This window comes from Musa acuminata, chromosome BXJ3-1 (assembly GCF_036884655.1).
Source record: "Musa acuminata AAA Group cultivar baxijiao chromosome BXJ3-1, Cavendish_Baxijiao_AAA, whole genome shotgun sequence".
NCBI lineage: Eukaryota > Viridiplantae > Streptophyta > Magnoliopsida > Zingiberales > Musaceae > Musa > Musa acuminata.
In genome coordinates, this window is record NC_088349.1 from 5229701 (window position 1) to 5244983 (window position 15283).

The 15283-nt window shown below is 36.5% G+C and overlaps 2 protein-coding genes across 6 annotated transcripts; both read right to left on the reverse strand.

Annotated features, from left to right (window-relative positions):
- Window positions 1-185: 185 nt before the first annotated feature.
- Window positions 186-5931, reverse strand: LOC103985275 (uncharacterized protein At2g02148). Of its 4 annotated transcripts, none has more exons than XM_018823601.2 (9): window positions 5778-5930; window positions 5398-5679; window positions 5166-5292; window positions 4737-5075; window positions 4476-4638; window positions 3980-4103; window positions 3817-3882; window positions 1649-1909; window positions 186-434 (listed from the first exon to the last, which is right to left on the reverse strand). In XM_018823601.2, exons 2-9 carry the CDS (start codon window positions 5563-5565, stop codon window positions 327-329), a joined length of 1356 nt encoding a protein of 451 aa, XP_018679146.2. In that variant the 5' UTR covers window positions 5566-5679; window positions 5778-5930; the 3' UTR covers window positions 186-326. The 4 variants fall into 4 exon arrangements, with proteins under 4 accessions (XP_018679146.2, XP_018679109.2, XP_018679126.2 ...); XM_018823564.2 differs by having other exon boundaries at window positions 5371-5679; XM_018823581.2 differs by having other exon boundaries at window positions 5371-5679; window positions 5782-5908.
- Window positions 5932-8111: 2180 nt separating this feature from the next.
- LOC135583691 (zinc finger CCCH domain-containing protein 32-like) lies at window positions 8112-13211 on the reverse strand. Of its 2 annotated transcripts, none has more exons than XM_065135262.1 (3): window positions 12851-13211; window positions 11271-11381; window positions 8112-10500 (listed from the first exon to the last, which is right to left on the reverse strand). In XM_065135262.1, the coding sequence occupies exons 1-3, from the start codon at window positions 12962-12964 to the stop codon at window positions 8578-8580; spliced, it is 2148 nt and encodes a 715-aa protein (XP_064991334.1). In that variant the 5' UTR covers window positions 12965-13211; the 3' UTR covers window positions 8112-8577. The 2 variants fall into 2 exon arrangements, with proteins under 2 accessions (XP_064991334.1, XP_064991333.1); XM_065135261.1 differs by having other exon boundaries at window positions 11271-11396.
- Between the last annotated feature and the right edge of the window lie 2072 nt (window positions 13212-15283).

The following is a 15283-nucleotide window of genomic DNA, read 5'->3' on the forward strand; positions in this document are numbered from 1 at the left end:
CAGATCTCAAGAAAATAGTAATTTGATGATGAATTATGTAAGTAATGTCAGAAACTTTTACACCTTCCAATATGTGCCAATTTGTACCATTCAATCTGTCTCCAACTTGGAAACATTTGTGCCTCTTCAATATGTGCAAATTTGTGTGTCAGACAGATGTACATACAAAAACAGCAAGAACAAAATGAAAATTAACGTGGGTCATCATGGAAATTTTCAACAAACTAATAAAAGCAGAATCTACCAGCTGAACAAGATTTAGCTACATTAATTCACAGGACACCGATAAAACATCATACAAGAATAGATCAGGGTAGCAAATGACTTCATATTGAGGTCCCTAACCTCTTTGTACCACATTCAGAGCAGAACTTAGATGTCTCTCTGAAGTAAGGCGTTCCACATTCGTCGCAGAACTTTGCTGGGCTTGTTGGCTGGAACATAGAAGTTAAGATGGATCAGAAACTGTAAGCAAGGGTCCATCTTCTTGTTTGCCTTAATTAGTAAGAATTGCAATAAACAGAGGATGAACGGTCGCGCCATTTAAATGTGCATGTCCAATAGGGTGAGAAAATTGCATGACTTCCCATCGACTAACAAGAACATTGGCACTGGTCGGCGTTACTGCATTTTGACCTTTATTTTAAAGGAACAAGCATAATCTATCATGTGTACTTTCTGTGTAATACAAAAGTTCGCTAAACCAAGAATACATGTGAGAATAGGTTCAAGGGTCTAAGTTAAGCATAAAAGGACAAATTCTAATTTGCCTGATCATCCTAGACACGAGGAACAGTATCAAACTTATAGTCCAACCTAACAGATGATGCAAGTGAAATTTCTTATACACCTACTAAATAGATTTCTAAATCTGTCCTGAACAAGTCCTGGGAAACATTATGCATCAAAAACCCTAGAACTTTTCAGAATTTTCCTAATAGTATTAATATACTGATGATTGAGCATAGAACACCAGATGCAGTCAGAATTAGCATGAATGGCCAATAGGGCCACAGAGGAGATGATTTATCATATGCTCATGAAAATGTCAATTGACCCTGCCTGTCATTCCAGCATGCTTAATGTTAGACGACCTAACATAAAGGAACAATCAAGTTTCCATAAAAAAAATAACATTAATAGTCAAGCATAGGAAACTAAATGCAGCAGACAATGACGTTTTAAAATTTGATACATGGCAGCAAAAATAACATTTGATACATGGCCAATCACTTCTTAGCTTTACAAGAATATTCTAATATTAACCCCTCATTTCTTAGCTTTACAAGAATATTCTAATATTTGATACATGGCAATCACTTGGTATTTTTAGATTTTTCAAGAACATTTTAAAATTTCACTGTGAATTAACAATGACGTTCCTAAGGTAATCGGTGATAAAAAAGTGAATCAAGTATATTTCCTTTATCTGGTATTTAGTCTTTAGAAGTGCCTTATGATCAGCCAAATTTTGTAAAGTAGTTTGTGTAACTTGTGAGAGACAATTAGCATTTTAAACAGATGGGAGGAAGCAGTACTTTGGTGTGCTGTATGGAGTCGCCTGTATAATCTTTGATAATACACTGGTGTATGCAAAATTAAACAAGCAAAGGTATCAAAGGATTGAAAATCATTAAAGAAAACCTACCAGTATATGCAAACATCCTCCAAGATTACTTCCAGAGAGGGACTGCAAGGATGTGAGATGCGGAGGTATTGTCTGTGTCTGATGTTGGTGAGAAAGATCCGGCACATGTGAAGGATGCGGGCACTGATGTAAGTGAGAAAAGTGTGTAGAGTGCTGACTTTGCTGAATGTTCTGATGATGAACCTGGTGAAGAGGATGATATGTAGGTTGTGGCGATTGTTGCACATGATGTTTTGGTGAAGGTTCATGATGACTTTGGGACTACAGGAATGAAGTCCATTTTAGTGATCATATGCCATAACACTAAGTTTTAGTGCACAAATATGAGTCTATTTATAATTACAACTAACATTGGAATCAAACAAGTAAAAACAAGAACATAATGTAGTGCTACAACCTCCAAGTCATGAAAATTCACTCCAAAGTCTAGCAAATATTTCATTTATTGTCAACAAAAGTAGACTTTTGATAATTTTAATTTGGGCAAATGAAATACAAAAGAGATCAAATGATACTTTAGGGAGAACTTATCCCAAGTCAAGCAAGCATCTACTTTAATGTCAACAAAACTGCACTTTTTGAGGATCTAATTTGGGCAGATAGATACAGAATAGATCACATGATACTTGATGGGGTGCTTACAATCCTAGGTAGGTTGGATCATATTACCGCTTATCAAAGTTGCCATAGTTACAAATTAGGTTGCGATAGTTATTTAATCATAATCAGCAAGATTTGAGAAATCAAGACATCCTTGTGGAAAGAATTTTATATCATGATAAGATTTATTATTTCGAGAAGTTCCATTGATGTGGCCCAGCACGACTATGCAGCCAGTGCAAACCCGTCTTATATATTTAGGTTATTTTTAGTCAATTTACATGATTGAATTAAGCTAAGTTTACATTTTTTTAATCTAGGAAACAGAAATATATAAACAAATAAGAAACTGTCCAGAAGTTGGGAATCAGCTATATTGGAATGAAGGTAAGGCGCAAATGCCATTACTTGGTTACCATATGTCACATTAACAAGTCACATTAAAGGATAATTAATTGTTGTCAGCACTAGAGATATAACTTGACTGAGGGTGTAGAAACCAAATTAGGAATTGCCTACCAAACATACGAGGGCATCAACCTCTGGCGGTATGAGAGTAGTATCCTCACTTAATCAACCTATAATAACCTTCTTTTGTGCACCAAGTTAGTATATTACATAATTCCTAGTCTAGTATGCAGATCATTTTATAGAATCTAAGGAACAAAATGATGATAATTATAGAGTCAAATGCTAGGGAAAATATAGATAAGAGTCGCCAAATATGTAATATAATCAACAAGTGCAATGAATAAGAGTTCAATCATAAAACTTCCAATAAATTTTGACATTGAAATTTTTTTTTGTCCATGGTATACTGAACACACAACAAAAAAAAAACACCATCACCGGTCTCAAGCCCGGATGAAAAAAGAGGATGATTGCGTTAGGTCACTGACAACCAACGTAAAACTATGTCAGATCTCATGAACAAAGATCTTAACCGATTTTAGTATAGAGCTATGTCGTCACCCGAAAATGACGCGAGGCACCTTCAATATCTAGATGGCTTTTGACATATCTCCATTGTGGCAAAAGATTCATGTAGCTGATCCCAAATAGTTGAGACTTATAGCTTTGTTGTTGTTATTGGTGTATTGAACAAAAAAAGAACTACAATAGAACATTGCTATGTTTATGGCAATCACTCCCATAGGTAGAATGATATTGACATACCCTAAGGACATGGTAGAAGGGTGCTCCATTAAACAGAGGAACGGTGAAATTTCAGTAAGAATAAGATGACACTTTTCTTAACTTATATAAGTACAATATTACTAATAAACTAACAATAACATCGGCATCACTTTAAGCATTTAATATTTCTATAACCTGCCAAACCGAGTGATCATCTCTCGGAGCACGTAATGTCATTCACAAGTTAAATTAGGAGTGCATCCTTCACAACAAAATTACAAGAAAAGTTGTTGTCTATGTATGAATTTAAGGCAACAAGGAACATGTTCAAATTAGTCAGATTATTTTACTCCAATAAGTACGTAAGAAGCCTAAAAGGTTTTGTGGCAAGCATGAGACCATGGGAAGAAGTATTCAACTTCAGTCTTTACCTCATTTACTGGACGGAATCCGATAGCACTAGCCACTTGGGAAGAACTTTCTGTTACTGATATTGCCTAATTACACAAAAATAAAAACCAGTAGTGAAACTGGATGCACCTTCATTTAAGCATTTACAGACCCGTAGGTACTTCAAATTTGTTAAGGACTTACATTCAACCCAGGGATGTTGGACATGGAATGAGAAGCACCACGCTTGTACTTGTGCCTAGGCGAATAGAACTTGTAATCGCTTGCTGAAATAGCCACCTCATGCCGACCAGTCAAACGTTTGAACCTAGTTCAAGTATATCCTCAAAAAGCCAGATAACATAATCTAAACCTCAATTTTCATTTACGTTCTTGCAGTTACCAAAACTCTTGTATCACAAAATCGTTATCTGTCAAGTGCAATGTACATGGAAAGCTAATAATCATTCCTCTCCAAGTTTCATAACATAGTTTGCATTGTCATACTTGGAACTTTCTTTCTTGCCATGTTTTCAGCAAACAACAGATGCTTTTTTATCAGTTCTTAGTCATGTCATTGTGGAGTTTAGACATTAATTACCACATTAATATGATGCATATATAAACAAGCATATTTAGGAAACTGTATGAACTAAACAGTGTTACAAGATGAGTTGAAAGATCAGAAGGCTCAGCATACCAGTCGGCATCATCTATACCAATATTGTTTGGTTTTTCAATGATCGACAAACCATTTACTACTACGAAGCGAACACGTTTTTCTTCTTGCACCACAAGCTCAGGAAATCTGGTCCTTGTTGCAAGTGATGTAGCCAATTCTCTTCTCCTGAAGCTACAAGAGCCTAGGATAACAAAAGCATCAATTAGGCTATTAGGTGATAAACAATCGGTTATATATTGGCATCTCCAAACCTTTTACATAGAGGTGAATGAAGACAACCTTTAGGTGGGAATTTTTTTGCCAGTCTTCTGTACAAACCACCAGCAGTTTCTAGAGCCACCCCAATATTTTTCTCGCGGATCCCATCCAAGGAAGCAAGACGGACATTGACATCGTTAACTAAGGTCTCGTACAAGTTCGCAACATACATCAAGGGCAAGGCAAACCTATGATCACCTTCATACTGGATTTCCCGTTGCTTTCTTTTGTTAACCTTCTCGTTCCCCTGATAACAGCGAACATCAGAAGTTTCTGCAGCTTCAATCACATGCTCGTCTATGAAATGATCGATGATGATCTGCAAGAACCTTGCTCTTGCAGTCTCTATTGGCGAAACATCTGTACCAAGTTTAGAAAGTGAAGTGCTCATGCTGACCAAAATGAACGCAGACCATGAAGTTAGGAACATCCATTGGGAGAAAGAGCCACCTTCGTGGGTCAGTATGTTATATGATGGACTCGGCGACCTGCCACCATGCTCGAGCGCGGATCGATCATCGTCGACTCCAACCCCGTGAAGGGGAATCGAGTTTCTGTACGAGTCATGTACGCAGTCCTAGCAGAGTAACCAGCCGCATCAGATGGCAAGAACGCGTTTACTAAAAATCAAATCGTGATTTCAAGAAGCTCTCACAGCTAAAAGAGGAAGCAACCGAGTTACCACGGAGTTGGACTCGTCGTCGTCGTTGTCCAGGCTATCTTCGTTCACGGGGTCGCGATCGACGTCGCTGATGCCCTCGATCTCGCCGGGGTTGGAGTCAGCGGTGTTGAGGTCGTGCAGGGAGCCACCGATGAAGGAATTGGCCGGCCTCAGGCTGTAGTGTTGCATCGGTGGAACCCTAGGACCCACCAACCGCTGGATTCTTCGCCTGAAAACCTAGCCAGAGCTCATCCCCTCCTCTTCCTCCGCCGCCGCTGCCGCTCTCGTCTTCGGGATCGAGATCTGAGAAGCGCCATTCCCTGCTTAGGTCGAGTTTCCAGGCCCCATAGACCGGGGCGAAGGGCATAAAACGAGGGGGACGGAGAGAGGTGGTTCCGAACCTACGCTTTCGTCTCGAGGCAGTGGCTTGTTCCCGAGCCTCTCTTCTTCCTCGGCGCTTCGCCACCAGTCCAAGCCTGCTTCCGAGCCGGAACCGGTAGTCCAAAAAGACAAAAAAAAAAGTGAGAGAGAGAGACAGAGAGAGAGATAAATAAATAAGTAAATATCATAATACATTAATAAAAGAAACTGTATTGAAGTTACAGAACTGCCCTCGTAGGTGTCATACTATTTCGAACAGATAAGATTTGATTAAAAAAAATTTAAAAATAATCCTAAATGACCATTATACCTCTCCATTGTGTACTCCCTCAACCCGTCGACCATTGTCTTCTTCGTTGCCCTAGTTGGAACCTAATAGTCTTTGAAGATGATACTTACTCGGAGTCGATTGGGGGATGGTCAAGTGCACGATGAAGGAAGGCAACTAACAGTACGAGGATTATAGGTAAAGGGGAGCAACTAGTTCTCATGCAAGACAGTAGGTGGAGAGAGCTTATGAGTGATGATAAGCCCTCGTGCGAGGGCTCCGAGTTATGGTTGAACTATAGGTCCAATGAAAAAAGAGGTAAATTAAACTTTTCATACGATCTAAGTGTATTATTTTAGAATTTTATATGGGCACTCTATGAGAAATTTTGAAAAATATAGATTTTTCTAAAAATTCACTCATCCTAATTTTTTATTCATAAATTTTTAGGATGGAGGAGAAATTTTTAATATTTTCATGAATCATTAATGATATTATATATATTAACTTAAATAAATGATAGATTCTATCATGATCAATTCATAATGACTCCTTAATAGTTTGTTATCTCTAAATCTATATTATAAATATAGTAAATTTTTGAAAAAACTTAAGAAATTCTTGCATAACATCCCAACTTTTAAAAATTCTCATACATCATTCCTTCTTATTTGAAAGATCATTTTACCATTGCTTCCGTCGAATCTATCATTATATTTGCCCTGCACTATCACCCTACGTCTCCTCCCTTTTGCCAAGGACAACTATGGAGTGGGGGGTTGCGAGCGAAGGTGAGCCCCTGGCCGCCTGTACCACTGCACACAGGTTAGCTTATGCACTTAGGGTACACCTTCACCCTAAATAATTTCCCACTGTCTATGAGCTTACCCACCGTCAGCTCATCGCCATTATTCCACCCTTTATTGTTTGTGGCCCCCTCCTTATTTATTTGCAGCTATTGACTTTTCTCGTCTTTACAGGTACCCCTCTCCTTCCTCGCAAGCATGGTCGGATTGACATGGGCAACTCATAAGGTCGAAAGTAGTAGAGGTGACTAGGGTCAACATGGCCAAAGTAACCAAGGGTAAAATCATTATTTATGAAAAATATTTTCATACAAATTTTTGGAAGTTGGGTGCTTACGAAAAAAAAAAGAGAGAATTCACTTTTATAAATATATATATTTATAAATATCGACTAAGTAATGATCAAATTTATTTTCTATTATATTGTAATTGAAACATCAAAAGGCATAAGTAGAATTTAGCTTCTAGCTTATGTAAGTTCTAATTCTTTTATTTATTTGGAATTCCACAAATGTTTTTGGAAAAATTGTGCCTTTAATTTTGTTCTTATTCCAAGGGTAAACTTGAGATTTCAATTCTTTGATGGAATTGAATAGCCATGAAGATGTATAAGTAATGATATACTTAGGTGCATGTATAAAGTGTTAACTAATGTAAGAAATGTAAACATTGTATTCATCCTTACTTAAAGAATCACTATACTCTTATCATTACTTTTTGGTATAATATTAAGGATTACTTGTTTAATAAATGAAAATAGGTGGATTGACATTATTTTTAATCTGTTCCATTCGGATTGATACTTTCTCCCATCACCATTATTGACATCTAAAGAATTAACCTTAGACAATTTTTTTAATGTAAATGTATGTCTATTCAAATAAAAATTACATGTAAAAATATCATAATTGTTTATGTTGACTTCTTAGCAATAAAATCAGCTAAGCTCTTTAAAGACACAGAAGTTTTTGGGTAAGAGGTCATCTTTGAAATTGAATCGATAGATAATCAACTATTGCTTTTCACATTTACATATCGAGCATTGTAATAATTCATTTGCTGATAGAAAATGTAACCATTTTCATATTGCCAAAACATTCTTTTTCTTTTTTGATACAGCAAAATCAACACACAAAAAAAACACTTCACAATTTCAGTCAAAATTAGCTGTGTGATCATCTCTCATCACAGTCTTGCTTTCTTTGACATCATTTTCCAGTCGATATGCATATTATATGAACAACAATTTCAGAATTGAGAAGCAGATTAAATACCATTCAGAACCAATAGAACTCTTTTGTTTAGCACCATTTTCAAGTTGATTCATTCGTTATATATTTGATGTACTGAAACAGAATGAATACTTTGCCACATTAGATATCTAATACAAAAAAGATTCTGAAGACCTAAAGGCATTAAAACACAAGTAGGCCTCTACAGAGGGCTTTTGACTATATCCAACTCGCTATCTTTCGACTCGGTCTCCACGTGAACCAGACAGGAGAGAAAGGCTTTGGCACTGTTTGCATCTAAAATTTTGTAAGTGCCACCATTATCTTCCAAGAGTTAAATGATAGGCCTCTTGAAGAACACCAAGATAAGCAAAACTGATGTTCATTAACTTCTAACTTCAGGATAACATGACACTGACCTTTCTAGCAAAGTCATCCTCATCGTCAAACTCATCTTCATCAACATGAAATGTGTTCTCTCATATTCTGATTGATTAGCAAAACTGACATGTGTTCAGGATAACATGACACTGACCTTTCTAGCAAAGTCATCCTCATCGTCAAGCTCATCATCATCAACCTGACAGGTTTTCTCAGCATCTTCTGCTTTAAACTTCCCTGCTTCATAACTATTTGCCAGTTCTTCATCTTCCACATTTTCCAAATCCATACCATCTCCAATTTCAACAGCATCAGCTATGGTTGAAGATGGAGCATCATTGGTTTTCTCATCATCTTTAAGGATCAAACCCTCCTCATCAACTGCTCTAAGCTTATCTACTTCATGGTTGCCATTCATAAAAGTTGCTTCCTTTCCAGCTTCTGATGAAGGAACATATTGCAAAATTGTTACTGCTGCAGGCACATAATCCCTGGTAGCAGATTCCCCACCACCTTGATTGTTTTCATATTGACTCAGAGAAATTCCACTGTTTGTGTATGCCGACTCTCTTTTTCTCTTCAAGATGACACTCAGTGGCTTTGGACCTTCAAATGATAGAGAATTTTCTGATTCCTGAAGCACCTCCACTTTTTCAGACAGCATTCTATTCATCTTGGTATTAGGACTGCTACTTCTGATTGACTGTTCATTCGAGTTCCCATTAATCTTTGCACCTTTCAACTCTGCCAGAGATTTTGGACTAGCAAAATCTAGAGAGTTCATGTCATCTCTTCTAGTTGGTTTGTTTCTAATACTTGTACCTTTGCTGAAATCCTCACTAAATTGCTGCCTTATTCTTTCAGGATGTGTTTTCTGATGGTTCATTCGCTCTGTTGGTGACTGTCTGCCACGAGGTCTCCTGCTCCTCTCTTTCTCCAATCGCCCAGGAAATGTTATTCTACCTTGTAGACGAGTGCCTACGGAATTCTCCAGAGGAAATTGCCTTTGATCTCGGGAATGATGACCAGAACCTCTCTCAGCACAGTGATCATCCCTACGGTAGTGCTCACCACGATCATCACGGCTATCCATGGACCTTGAACCATGACACCTTTGTTTAAGTAGCCGATGGCGCAAATCTAAGTCATCCATCTGATCCAGTTTTGTCTCTTTGTCAAGCACTCTTCTTTTGAGCGATGATGGTTTGTCCAAAATTCTGTCAGAAACTTTTGGATCCCAGCTATATGTACCACCTGTTTGTTTGTAGCTGTCATATTTTTCTATGCCATTGCATTGATCCCTTTCAAAGTTGGTCATAGATTGGTAATTGTAATGGTGGTAGTCATAGTCATCTTCAGCTTCCAGGTTCTGTCCTCCATGATTAGATGCCATTCTAAAGTTATCTTCATTGTGAAAGTAATCAGGATCTTTGATGTCATCTTCGACTAGGACATCAAAACCAGGGGAGTATTCACGCAAGAACTCATCAGTATCCTTATTGTTCTCAGTTTGCCCATCTGAAGGCTCCATCTGATGACTCCACGGTTTGCTTAGAGAATAGCCACTGCTAATGGCAACATAATTCTGTGGCAATTTAGGAAGCCCATCATCCAATGAGTAAGGTAAAAATAATTTATTTTCTGATGAATCACCATCAGGTTTCTCAGCTTTGGTGACAAGTTTTGCTTTAGGTGGCATTTCAACTGGCATCTCAATGGCCATCTTTTGTTTATCAACACTGAATTCAGTGACATTCTGTTGCATGGTGATGTTCTGCTGTGTATCCTCAATGATTTGTGGTGGTTCAACGAGACAAGTAGAAGCCTTTGCAACCTTCTGTGAAGCATAACTGCTAACTGCATATGTCCCATGCGTGTAGGGACACCTTTCACCTTTCAAACACTGCCCCCGTTGAAAATAGTAGCAGGGAGCACTCTTCTTACTGGCATTATTAGGTGGAGCACGTGCATCTGGGATTTGTGTTGACACTGCAGTTGGAGGAGGTTGAAGAGGTCCTGAGGTAGGCATCGGTTTCGCGAACCAGGAATCAAGTGGCTGAATAACACAGCAATAAGTTCCATGTGAATATGCTAGTGATTAAAAAGAAGGGGAAGATCACAGACTACAGGCAAACAATTGATTCACATTTTTTATTCATGTAATGTGCACTCTCATAAGGATAATAAGAGGGAAAATTGATATAGACATTTTTTATTAAGGAGATCTATAGATGCCGTAGTTTAGAAAAAATGAAATAGTTTCATTTTAAAAAAATGAAGAGAGATAGAGGGAGACAAAAGAAAATTTTGATAGAAACTAAATAAAGAATGTGCACTTTGAAACAAGGTTAGCACAAAACTCGACAATTCTGATACAAGTGCCAAAATTGAGTGCGCAGTTCCTGTTTAGAGAGTTACACTATTTCCTTAAATCTCATCAATCTCATAAACCTGAACAGTATAAATCTGTAAGGTAATAAATTATATTCTAAAAGGTTCCTTATTCTAATGGCAAGGATAAAGAGGCTCAATGGGCATCCCTGATGCAAGTAACAAGTTATTGGGACTTGGGAGACACCACAGCCATAGGCATCTAGCATTCTAGCAGGCCCTGACTGATTTACATGGCCAAAATGGAAATTAAAAAAGCATAGTCCTAAAAGCAAAAGTTCAGTCCGTAAAAGGAAGCAATCATTTCTACACTAACATGATACGAAGTGTCTGTTGATAGCATGTTTAATTAAATCATACACCTGTTGATAGCATGTTTAATTAACTCATACACAATATATACTAAATGAACAAGAAACTGTAGAATTGACTTACCGGATGGCGGAATGAACATTTGGGATTGAGGCAGTTACCATTTAACCAATACCAGCAATCCCTGGGGTTAATTCTGGCACCCTCACTATGACGATACTCACATTCACTCCCCTGAATGATGGAAAACTGTTACATTTTAGTTTGAAATATGATTATAAAAATTATACATCTATAAAATTATGAAAAAAAGATGTCAATCCCAGTATTCTGTGCATATACATTTCCGCTTACAGAAAAATCAGCAACAAAAACAATCAACAAATTTATGTCAAGGAAAAGAGAAATATAAGGGGTTTTTTGTAGAGCAACTATAGAGATAGAGAATCCACAGGTCAAGATATCAGACCATATACAATAGGGTTAAAATATTTACTAAGGTAGAATGAGTTCAATATATGTGTGATATAAACATAATTGTTAGTCAATGCATGGATCACATTTAGGGGCGGATTTTTTTATAGAGCAACTATAGAGATGGAGAATCCACAGGTCAAGATATCAAACCATATACATTAGGGTTAAAATATTTACCAAGGTAGAATGAGTTCAATGTATATGTGATATAAACATAATTGTTAGTCAATGCAAGGATCACATTTAGGGCGGATTTTTTTATAGAGCAACTATAGAGACAGAGAATCCACAGGTCAAGATATCAGACCATATACATTAGGGTTAAAATATTTACTAAGGTAGAATGGGTTCAATATATATGTGATATAAACATAATTGTTAATCAATGCAAGGATCACATTTAGGGCTCCGCCGAGAAGTTATGTTGAGCTACTAGCAACAAGATTAAAGATGAATATTTTAATGCAAATAAAAACCTAAGAAACTTCTGTACTTCACAAGAGCACACAACCAAAAAATCCTTCTTGAAACTTTTGATTACTGATCACACCCTTCATGACCCAAATCTGAACCACCAACTGCAGTGAGATTTATAAAACAAAAGCTTCATCTTTTTGTCTGCTTGGCCTGGAATCATTTATTCATATTTCCTAAAATTTGGGGATTAATACTTAGTGCACTTCATAAGGCAAGCAATTACACATCAAACTATAGCTACCAAGGGACCCTTCCAATTCACCCATCAAAATTCAAAGCTTGCTCATAAGCAACCATTAACAGCCAATAGAAAAAAAAACATTACTACGAAGAACATATGCAGCACAAATTACTTACTTCTCAATGCTATAAAAGTAGTCAATGATTAACACTTTACACGGGTAAGTACAACAAAAAATCTATTTCATCAACACCAACTTCTTTTTTACAAACTCAAATTTTATGCCTTCAATTAAGAGAAGTTTGCTGATGCCGTTACCACCAAACAACCAAACAAGAGACCAATACCATGATCTCAAGCAACCACCAACAGCATAATGTTTCCACAGCACCAAAAAAAACTCTAGGTTTCGACCAAGCGCCGACCAGGGTTTATAGAAAACGCAAAGAAAGACATACATATCAGCCGAAAAGAACGAACACATACAGGCTGAAGCAAAAAGTTTGCAACTTTACCAGCATTTAAGAACTTGAAATAATAGAAGAAACAAGAAAAGTAGGAAATCCACCTTCTTGCAGGTCAATGGTGACGCCAAGAAATAGACGCAGTCGGTGCTTCCTTTCACGGCCTCTTCCTCCGCCGTAGCCGGCCTGATCGATTCACGCCCGCCGTCAGATTGCATCTCCTAACTCCCTAACTACCTCCCGGCAACAAAAACGAGATAACTTCCGGGACAAATTCGAAGCTTAGGGCACAGGGCAGAGATACACGCAGATCTAAGGAACGGATCGGGGCATGAAACGCGACGATCAAGAGGAGAGAATCGAATCAATCAATGGTGAGGAGTCTGTGATTTCAATGCACAGGCGACAAGCTATCAGTCCCAGGGTTTCGGTCGTTCAAGGAAGTACGTCGACAGATATCGCTGCCGTCGCGGGGGAGAAAGGGAGAACTTCACCGTGCTTTCCCTTTTATCCCTCTTCCGCCAAACTGAAGAATGTGATTTGACCGAAAAAGACGTATAGCATGTAGATACCATGGAAAAGCCACTAACGTTGTATGAGAGAGTGGCAGTCAGTAATTAAATAGATATGTGGGGGCTTTTGTGATATGTTTCCTAGTGACCGTCAGATCTAATCGGAATCTGATCTAACGTTACTGTGTAAGAGTATTACTTCGTAATTGACAATGTTTGCGGTTCCCGTGATGTGATCACATCGCTCACGACTTTTAAAGCCGTCTTCACTCTTACCTATACATGTAACGAGTATCTACTGTGATAACAATAATAATAAAATAGTAAGTTCTAATTATTTGAGTTTAATTAATCTTTTACTTTCATTGAGATCTATAAAAAATACATATTTATCTTAATTTTTTATTCATATTTTTTTATTAAATTTTTTTTTATCTTTCTCATTATAGTACTAACATTAATTAATTTATTTATCTTGATAATATCATTCAGATATCTTCTCAAAACATGTCCATGCTATCTTAAATAATTTCTTCTTATTTTATTCTTTATCAAAATGATATCTAATTATTTACGAATAAAGATATTTAGTTTAATATATTTTTTAATAACTTTATGCATCTATTTAAACATTGGCATCTTCTGAACACAAGGTTTTTGTATATTTTTTTTAACTACCTACTCAAATTCATAAAATTTTATTTATCTCATAATGTCTTATAAATTTATTTATTTTTTTAATTTCAAAAGAGATATATTCAACCTTTTACTATTAAAAGAGATATATTCAACAATTTCAATGTTATAAATATGATATTTCACAAGACACGAATAACATTTATTCATTAGATAAATAAAAAATGAGATTATATGAATGGCCAATGCAAACCCTATTACCTAAGATTTAAACATCTATATTTTTCATATCATGATCAAGTGAAATCCCAAGGCGTGTGAGTCCAGAAAACTTGACTTATACCAACTGAAATCTATTATGATGGAAGTGCAAAGCGAAATATGTCATATGCTTGTAAGTTAGTAAAACCTAATATATGCCAAGAGATATCTACTACGATATAAGCACCGGGTGAAATGTACTCGAAACATATGAATCGAGAAAATCTAACCCATATCAAGAGAAATCCATCAGAGGCAAAGGTCCAAATGTGCCTCAAGTATGTAAAAAAAAAACCCAACTCTTACCCAACTAATGTTTATCTTTTTAATATCATAAAGGGATAAGTTGGCAATGTACCTATGAGATGAATTAAACATCGCACTATAGAACCTTCTAACAAGAGTCTTAAAGTATGCTTGGGGAGGAGAAACAAATTATGGGAAATATATTAACGACTAATCATCATCTGATACATAATCATCATGTAGAAGCTATTATGGAAGGAAATGGTTTAGGTCACCCTCCACCCGTCTGGTTGCATGGGCAAAAGTCCAACGTAGGTCGTTCGAAACTATCTCCCCCTTATCGGCCACGTGAACAAAACATGAAGAAGGGGATATTAGGGTCGTTACAGATTATCCGCTCTAAGGCCATGTATAAATGCTAATGTCCAGCACTAAGCCATTGAGCTCACTTTCTAATAAAAATTCACAGAGATCTCGGTCACTAACTTGAACCTCAAAATGATCATATCAGAAAAATTTTCATGACATTAGTTTTAATGCAAGTGGCACCTCAGAAACTTAACAAATTATAAGAAAAAATTTATAAAGATGATTGTTAAATGAACAATAGCGATCTATTATAGTTAAAAAATAACATATAAAAAAACTCATGTTTTTAAGAAAAAAAAGTTAGGATAGAAGTATAAAAATAAGAATAAATCGTTTAATGTGATATGAATATGTATTAAGAAAATATAAAAATATTATTGTTAAAAAAAGTAAGATAATTAGTATATTTCGAGCTCCTTCTTATTATTTACAATTTTCTTACTATTCATAATTTATTAAAAAATTAATAAAATAAATATTTTATTATTCATAATATTTCATTTTTACTCCTTT